Source organism: Chaetura pelagica, unplaced genomic scaffold (assembly GCF_000747805.2).
Source record: "Chaetura pelagica isolate M959 unplaced genomic scaffold, ChaPel_1.0 scaffold21, whole genome shotgun sequence".
In the NCBI taxonomy this organism is placed as follows: domain Eukaryota; kingdom Metazoa; phylum Chordata; class Aves; order Apodiformes; family Apodidae; genus Chaetura; species Chaetura pelagica.
The window spans coordinates 2,894,681-2,904,220 of NW_009952251.1; the positions used below are offsets into that span (position 1 = coordinate 2,894,681).

Genomic DNA, 9,540 nt, shown 5'->3' on the forward strand with positions numbered 1-9,540 from the left:
TGCAAGGCTTTCTTTCAGAAATCAGAGTAAATTGCTTCCTCAGCCTGTGTGAAGACTGCAAAAGTTACCTGACTTCACACATTAGTTGAAGACAGAATAAACCACCCATCTCCCTAGGGCATGGATGCTGAAACAGAAATTATTAAAAATGCTTCTAAAGCAAATAACAGAAAATGTTTATTTCTTTGTAGTTAAACATTCTGAAAGCCCACTACTTCTTAACTGGAAAAGTGAAAAGGGAAGGGTGCATTTTGGGCTTAGGCTTTTCTAGTTTAAGCTGTTTTTTTGATCCCCTGGTCTTAGACAAACTAGAGGATTACAGTATGCCTTTATTAGTGTTGTGACCAGCACCATCCAATAACTACGTTTGTAAATCAGAAGAGCTGTCAGAGTAACCCTGGGGGTTTTTTTCAGGCTCCTGTTATATATATATGTATTATTTATATATATAATGCACATACACACTGTTCAGTTATCACTGAACTGCAATGTATGTCATAGTCATATTTTTATTGAAAGAATTGCAAATCAAACTTAAAGCATGGATGCATTTGCTGGCAAAAATTAAGTAAATTTATTTATTCAATAACAAGGCTTCCATTAGGAGCCTGTGGGTCTGAACTGTAATTCACTTACCTGTAAATGACAGCAGATATGCCCTGCAACTATTAAGAACAGAGATAGAAGGGAACAAATGCTGTTGTGAACATCTGCAAAAGACTGCTTATGCTTCCTGATTCTTAAATTGTTTGGAGAGGAAATGCTTTCCTAGTGTTTACAAGCAGGGAGGAACAATCCACTGTAAACCAAACTTTGTGCCCTGCTTATAATGGCCAGAAGTTTATGTACATACCTGGTCAACTGCAATAAACTGCTGCTTAACTTCTGTTTCTGCTCTGTAAAATACTATTTTTGTTTTTGTAAAGCTAAGATCTTTTCTATATTGGATAGGAAGATTCTCGCCATTAAAAGCACTTAGCAAATCAGCTACTAGTTTCTTCTGTTTGTCTCACACGGACATTAAATGGCCTAGTTCAATGTATTTAGCTTTCCTTAAGTTAGACTTTTTTGCAGTCTTGTCTGTACATCATACAGGTCACAAGGCAAAGCCTGTTAGATTTGCAGTCATCCATTAAAAGCTGATTAGATTTTCCTTGTTCTTAGTAATCTTTTGAAAGTAAGAAGTGCAGGTTGCTGTCTTGACAGTTCTCTGTGGCTAAGTTTAGAGAATAGAGTTGGCTAGGATTTATATTTTTCAAAGCCAAATTCCTGTATCAGAATTTAGACAATTGGTATGAATTAAAGAAGTGGACGTTCCTGACCTCAAGGTGAGTATAACTTGAAAGACGAAGTGTTTTAGAGGAACTTGTCTGGTGATGTGTTCAGATCTGTTTAAGCAGATAAACTTTGACAACATTGGACAAGAAAGCTCAGTGACTAAGGAAAACATCAGGAAAAGCCTCAGTGACTAAGAAGTCAGATGAAAGTTCTTTCTGCACCTGTGGCATGCTGTTCCAATGTGCTTATTTTGGTATCTGGAAGGTCCTCTTCTAGATATCCCTTTTTAATTATAGAACCACCATTTTCTGATATAAGAGGTGTATAGATTTGAGGTCTGACTTCAAGATGCTAACAAGTAATGTATTTCTTTACTTCTGAAAGAAGAAATACAACTTCACTTCAGCAGAGATAGAAGAGCACTGAACTTTCTCTGGGATGCATTCAGTTGCCTGAATTCTTAGACGACATGAAAAATGAGAATCACTTACCAAAATATAGTGGTATGGATAAAGAAACAGTTTAATTTTATGTATTTTTTTACATAATATAATTGACAGTCTTGTTTTCCTTATTATGTAGAGTCTAAATTAAACCTGTTAATATTTATTAGACAAATCTATGGTTTGTTTAGGTTAACTGAAGTTGTATGGTACCATTCAGGCACGTGTGTGTACACAGTACTCATGTAAACAACAGCAAGGGAAAATACAAGCAGTGTTTCACTTAGGCCTTATATAAATTCAGTTTTAGTACAGCAAGTCAACTTTACAGTGCAAATATGAACGAGAATAAACAGGATTAAAACTTCCCAAATTTTGTTCTGCAGTGAAGCCCTTGAAGGATTAAGAGGAAGAAAAGATGTTTAAAATTTCATTGCAGACCCAAGCACTGTGTTATTGTCTTCAATTATGTAGAGGAAATGTAATTAGCAACAGCCGTTACATGTTTTGCCTCTGTCACTGTGGCAAACAGAAGCACACAGAGTGACTGACTGTTCTAAGAACCACACCATGAGTGGTCCTACAGCTGACTGTAACTAAGCTACATATCTTTTGCTACCTCCAGAATACAGCCCTCCTACCTGCAGCACAAACTTCAAGATATTTGTCAAAATCAAGAACCTGGTCTCTACAAGGCAAGTTACACTTAAGTGTATAGACTAACTAAAGCTACTTTCACTCAGACAACATCTCATGCAATTCCCCTGCTGACAATTAAATACAATTATAAACATAAGACAAAAAGAGCTGGCTGAAGGATACAGCTGTTTAAGTACTTAAGTTTAGTCTCTCTATTTTCTCATTGTTCAAATCCCCTTTATATCCAGGTGGTACTGTTGCTTGAGGTGTGTTTGATTCATATAAGGAAAAATAAAACTTAAGGCATGTTTAGTATATTACAAAAAAAGACTTATTAACAACAGGTGGACTCCCTTCTTTCCAGGTAGGTATAATGTAAAAAACAGTGTAAATTGCAGAAACTAGCTGAGTTAGCCCATTCTGACCTGCTTAAAGAAATAGTACCCCTGGCAACCACAGAGAGAAACAACCAGCTAACTTCTTAAACAGCTAAGTAGAATTCATTTAATGTAAAAACACTGCTAGTGTTTTTAGACCCTACATTCCTGTATGTTTAGCAGTGTCTGCTATATTCATCTCTAAAACATTTAATTCTAGAATTCTAGACATGACATAATTAAGCAGCACTCATGGAAACTGTCAGTTACTGCAAATCTGCAAACACAACTTGAAATAAACACAGGGAACAGAAGCATGAATCCAAATCTCTCTGTCAAAGGATGTCATTCAGGTGAATAAAGAAAAACAACATGTTGAAAACTTGAACTCTTGCAAAGAATCAGGTTCAGTATTTCAGGTACTTAAGTGTTTTTACTAGGAATACAAGCAAAGACTGCTTGTGTGTCTTATGTACTGTAACATGAATATTTATGAGGTATACTCTGTAAGCAGTTGCCATAAATATACACAGGTATAAGCCACTGACTTCTCTGCCAGTTATTCTTTTGAGAAGCTGTGGACTGGACTACAGAACAGCAGAAGTCTACCTTAACAGGACAGAACCTGTCCCCTCCTGTACACTAACCTCCACTGGTAACAAAAAAACAAGTTCAGAAGGTACATTAGCTGTATCTGAAGAATATATATTCAATAGCATAGTGGAATTGTCCTTTTGGTATTATTAATACTATAGATGCTATTAGTATCTGGATACACACATACAGGAATATGCACATCCAGAAGTAAATCTTCAAAGCCATCTTAAAAAAATACTAGCTAAATTAGGAATCAGCTACATTGCAAGAAACTACCTGCAAAATTACCTGCAAAATATTTAAGGTGATAATCATTGAACTAAGACTTAATATAGCTACTGCATTAAAAAAATGGCTTGCTGTGAAACCTTAATCTCACTTTTTTCCCACCCAACCAGACACATGTTCAGGATTGTGATTCAATGATTGTTTAGCAGCAATCTTAGAGAACTGTAAATTCTTTTATTAACAGGCATTATAAACAGATACTACTACTTTTATTTGAAAACCATGAGTGCCACATGGAATATACAGCCCATGAATAACTTAAAGTATTTCCCATATTAAAAGGCAATGCACACAGCATACAAAAAGTATACTAACAAAGCTATGCAGATAGGTGATCAAAGTGTCTAAACTGATATATACAGTATGTAATTAATGTTCTGTTTATATCAATGCAGGCTTCTCTATTGCCATTCCCATCATGCCTCACTCTCCCCTGACACTGAATTTTGCATTTCTTCTTCCAAAATTGGTACAATCAGGTTATCCTTTGACATCAGATTATACTTCATCACAAATTTAGTGAACCGGTGACACAAGAAAGTTTCATTCTGGAGATGAAAAAAGGGAAAAGACAATATATACAGAAGGAATATTTAAAAGAACTGATGAACATACTAAAAAAATGCTTCTTGTCTGTAATTGTTTCATTAGATTTACGTATGTTAGAAAAGAGATGTAATGATGAATGATAAAGTTACATTATTACTTTTACATCTTTACTGCTTGCTTATAGTTACTACAGTTAACCAAAATCCCTACTGAAGTTCAGGCTTAAGTTACAGATCATTTCAACAGCACTTGGACAAGAATATATTCAAGTATTAATGTAGTCCTGGTCTGTTCTCTAAAAGAGAATTTTAAGGTATTGTGTAACTCCTCCTATATGTTATCCCCAGCCGCACAGAGCACAACTGCTCCATAGCAGTTCAGCAACCTTATGTGGAATTTGGCAAGGATTCTTTTTTACTTTTTTTTTTCCATAAAAACCAAAAAGTTGGAAAATACTGGAGGTGTACAAGCTCCAGTTACTCCTCTTTGCAGTTTTTAAAATTATAATTCCTTAACTGTTGTGTAACATACAAACAGGAAGTATATACAAAAGCAGCACTAACTCTACTAAGTGCTTCAGTACACTAAGAAATCTTTAAAACAAGATAGATTTGAGTTGTTTGTACAAAAACTCAAGTTTTGACCTTTTATCCCAATGAGGGAAATGGTAACTGGATAAACTTATTTTATAAATTAATTTTCTTTCTCATAAAACTCATTTCGTACAATTGATAATTAATCAGTAATTAACTCAAATATGGATCTTCTTGTGTGAAGAAAACATATAATACAATTGCAACACAGCTGTAACTGGTAAATGCCCTTCTTTCAAGATGTAATTTGAAGATACTTACTTCATATTCATCAAATATCTGCCGGTGATGAAAATAAGCATGTGAAAATATTCTGTAAATCCTTCGGCACACTGATCCTAATTTGGCTACAGAAGATTCCTTTATGCTAACCCTGTAAGCACCAGGAGAAAGGTTAAAACAGGTCTTCTGAAATGACTACTGTTGACATTAATTCTGATTGTTAAACTACACTATGTAATTACATCTGAAATTTAGACTTCAAGTGTTGCAGATACATTATCTGGAATTGCTTATTTTAGCAAGGAAGATAATGTTGGTGCATATGCCATATTTAAAAATTGTACTCTGACTACAAAACCAGTTTTGCCTGTCATTAAACATAATTAGTTCATTGATGTCCCACAGTAGATTGGTGGTGTCTTCTGAAGACTTTCAGTGGTATAGTGTTGAAGTCCTTTGGGTCACTGTGTCTGTCTAAAGGCCACCCTGGTATAGAGGTTGACAGTACTCCAGTGAAAGCCCCATAACAGCAAGAGATACTAGGAAAACAGTTTCCACCTAAAAAGCAGCCATCAGCTCCAGTAAATGGCAAACTATTTATAAATAGGCAGGAGTTCTTCCTGGCCTTAAAAGTGACAACAGCTACACCTACAAGTGATACATGCTGCAGGACTTCTCATGTTTTCAGTGACGGTGCATTAAAAATGTTATGTGTTTCCACCTGCTGTGTAAGTGCTTAGGTGCCACCTACTCTCTCCCTCCCCCTCTCCCTGCTCCCAAAACAAAAGTATTTTTACCTGCTGGGGAAATACTTATTGCTATTCAGAAGACAAGCAGCTCCATCAAGTGTGTGTCTGGTGTAGTCTATAGCAGGACACTGCAAAAAGAGACAAGCATGTGTAGGGGTGTGTGCATGATGTTGCCCTCTAACTTGTTTGAAAAAAAAAATCTTGTTTCCTGATACTTGTAACAGCATGGTACAGTTTTATTCCCAGGAGTTTTGCATAGCTTCCCTTGAGCCCTTTCTCCTGGTTGACAACCTATTTTAATTGGTTCAAGAAAAAAGTACACATGACATGAGTACTCATGACATGAGTAGTGAATTTTATGTACTCCTGAAGTAAAAGCTGTACAATAGGAACACATACTGGAAGTACACTGAAAGGAAAGAATCATTATCTCACAGTTCATTTGTTTTCCCCTCCTAGTCAAGTTGCCAGACTCTTCTTTTGCAGCCGAAATTAACACCTTACCAAAAAAACCCAACCAAAACAAAATCCTCATAGAACAGCCTACATCTAAGTACATCAATGCTTTTTATCTTGGCAAAGAAAAACAAAATCACTAGTGTAGCTACATGTGTAATGAGTGAAGCCCTGGCTGTGCAATTACGTACATGTAGAGAAGAAGGAAGAAGAGATGAACTGAGACAAGTGAGAGCAGGAACATCTGCTCATCTTGCCATTCCCCAATTTCAGGAAGACTTCTCAGTTGCCTGTTTCTGTCACCAGTTCAAGGTTGCATCACTCACTACCTGACCATTAGTTGACAGTGATTGCTGATTTGGAACAAAGGCTGAAGTAATTGGGCACTCAGGTAGACAATCTACTGCCATGGTGATAACACACTCAGCTTAAGTATTTTTATGACTCCACCACCTTTTAGGAGTAACTTCCCTAAGAACAAGCATGTGCGCTTAGTGCCAGGCTTATATGCTTAGTGCTATGGACCAAAGCCAAAGAATCAAGAGGACAGCCTACTCTCAGCATGTACTCTTCTTTCAGTCAAACAAATACCTTTTTCCATTGAGTTTTAGGCTGTCTCAACACAAACTAAGAGAGAAAAGAAAGGAATGTGCAAAATCTCCAATATTGCAATAAAAAGCTCCTTCGTGCTTCGCCTGCTCTTTTGTAAGGAAACCTCAAGTAATGTTCTTAACCCACAGAAACTTTCAGTTTGACTGAGAAGCCAGTTACAACAGTGTCCCTATGAACATATGACTTTGAAAGAAAAGCCTGCATTAATAGGGGTAGTTTTCCAAAATACATCCATACCTCTTTGGGAGTTTTATGAGCTGCACAAAGAAAAATCCACTGTTCAGTAGCTGTCATCTGAGTACACGTGTCCGGGTGACATTCACTCTGTTAAAACAATTGTTTGGTTATGAAAACCACACAACAGTGACAATGAGTTGATCTTTTAAAATCACTTTCTCGCCCTGTCCCCCACCAAAAAGGGTTATTTGCCAGAAGTCTTTCAAACCCTAAAAAACTCTTACCTCAATCCACTACTTAATTCTATGCGTATAAATTTAGAAGCAGCTCTGCAAACTCACAACAAAGTGTCTTTCCCAATACAATATAAAAATATCAAGAAAATAATTACCTGAAGCTTGACAGCTAGTCCATTGAGCTCAAGGCAGAATTGTCTAAAAAAAATTTGAACACAGAAGCATCAGTATTCACAATTCGTTTCCCACTGGCATAATCCAATAAAAAACAATGTTATACATTCTGATTTCCTTCACAGAACTCTTAATGTTTTTTACATTTTTCTTGTACAGTGAAAAAATCCATCACAACATGATCATTTCAGCTGATGTTACACCTGAAAAGGCAACAAGCTAGGAATTAACACACTATAAAAGGGCTACAAGTTCAAAGAAACAGAATGCACACCAGCATAGTTTTTTTTTGACTCAGCAAAACAATTTTTTGTTTTTACCTGACAGCAGAGGCTTAACAAATAATTCATTGGAAATGTTTAAGATACCAACTTTGCTATGGAAGACAGTGCTATTTCACAAATGCAGATTAAAAAATGTAACAAAGAATGCGTCAAGAAAATTGAGTTTAAATTCATGTAGCTGGATCCTTTTAAGGTATCCTAAGATATACTTTCTCCAAGTCAATTAAGTGGCTCAAGTCCCACCACAGATCAGTAACAAAGTGGGACTTCCAGAAATGCTGCTTTCTCTAGAGCACAGCTGAGAGTGCATTAATTCTTTAAGAGAACTCACCCCTCCATCTGATACGAAAAATCTGAATAAATTTTCCAAAAGTGGTAAGTATTTAGTGACAAGTCAATTCTATGAATCTACAGTGATTTTTGGTGTATGTGAAAAGAACAGGGGAAATTCTTAAAATGTGTCTTTGCAATTTTATGTATATACTTTTACCTCTTTTGAGGATTCCCTGCATCTGTTAAAACTATTCCAGACCAGAGAAAAGAAAAACAAAATGGGAGGCAAAAGATCAGAATATATAAAGTAGCTTAGTAGTTCCTCTTCCTGAAAAGTATATTGGATGAAGTTAGAAGACAAATGTAGAAAACAAAAATCAGGACACAAAGACACTGAAGTAATGCTGGGGAAAAAAAGGAGTAGCAGGGTGCAAACCTACACTACAACTGAAAAACACTTTCAGGCACAAACCACCTAGACTGAGCGTAGTTACTATGCTGCAAAAAAACAAACTGAGAAAAGGACAAAAAGTTGTGAGTTTCTCTACAGCTAGAAAAAGAACTGTAAAACACAGGTACTCTTGCTTTCCCAGCTCTTGTCCTGTAAGTTTCAGACAAAAATGTAGGAGCATCCAGAAATCACATATGAGCTAATGAGTGGAGATGAAGGACTGATGATACTAGAAGAAAGTGCTGTGGAAATTCATGACTGTATTTTCATATTCAAAACATGTTAATAAAATGTTTGAAGTGAGGTACAATCATTTTCTTAAAAAACATCAAAAACTCTAGATGAGAGCCCATTATAAATCTTCAGAAGGAACAAGAAATTCAGAAAATAATTAATACCAAAGTGTAAAAGTATTTTGTAGTAGAAATATGAAGTTTCATCTGAGTTACTTTCAATCTGTCACATTCAAAAAGATGCACTGCCACTATCAGTGAAAAAAAAGTGGAATCCAGACATGGTGTTGACAAAGGATGGATTCTTACCTTAAATGTTCATACTTCCATACACCTTCATCCTGGCCTTCAGGAGGTTCAAGGATCTTGTCAATGTTGGAACAGTCTGCCCTTATGTTTTGCTGAATATACTAACAGAGTAGGGAAAAAAATACATCTAGATCTTTTTGTGATTGTAACAGGATGGTGTATTTAGGATGTTACATCTTTGAAGGACTTAATTTTTCTCTTTACTTAAAAAGTGATTGACAGATTAAAGGTGGGCAGGATAAGAAAACTGATACAAAAATTGCCACAGCTGAAAAATGCCTTTCCTCAACTAGGAAAAGTAAAATGATGGGTAAATTTTACAGCTTTTTTTACATCTGTCTCAAAAAAAAAAAAAAGCCCACAGGAAACAACACTATTTTCTTAAATCTGATTTGTTTAAACCAGACATGGGAATTGTAGTAATTTCTGCATACAATTAATAATCACAATTTTTTTAATATACATAGGGTGCTTACAAAACTCACTTTTGTGCAGCAACATTGTAAAGAGATAAATAGCATGCCTTGTTCCCTGTTTTTTTTACCAAAATACAAAACTTGGGAAACTGAACTTACAACATTTCATAGAAGTTAAGTATAC

The 9,540-nt window shown here is 35.8% G+C and overlaps 1 protein-coding gene across 1 annotated transcript in view; it reads right to left on the reverse strand.

The window, feature by feature from the left end:
- Positions 1 to 3,774: 3,774 nt before the first annotated feature.
- LOC104397433 (MOB-like protein phocein) overlaps positions 3,775 to 9,540 on the reverse strand; it is an 8,641-nt gene continuing 2,875 nt past the window's right edge. Inside the window, exons 3-8 of the mRNA XM_010007393.1 lie at positions 8,941 to 9,041; positions 7,372 to 7,414; positions 7,041 to 7,127; positions 5,784 to 5,863; positions 5,026 to 5,137; positions 3,775 to 4,170 (exon numbers count right to left, since the gene is read on the reverse strand). Of these exons, the coding sequence (XP_010005695.1) occupies positions 4,039 to 4,170; positions 5,026 to 5,137; positions 5,784 to 5,863; positions 7,041 to 7,127; positions 7,372 to 7,414; positions 8,941 to 9,041 (555 nt within the window). The 3' untranslated portion in view covers positions 3,775 to 4,038. The remainder of the gene's footprint in view (positions 4,171 to 5,025; positions 5,138 to 5,783; positions 5,864 to 7,040; positions 7,128 to 7,371; positions 7,415 to 8,940; positions 9,042 to 9,540) is intronic.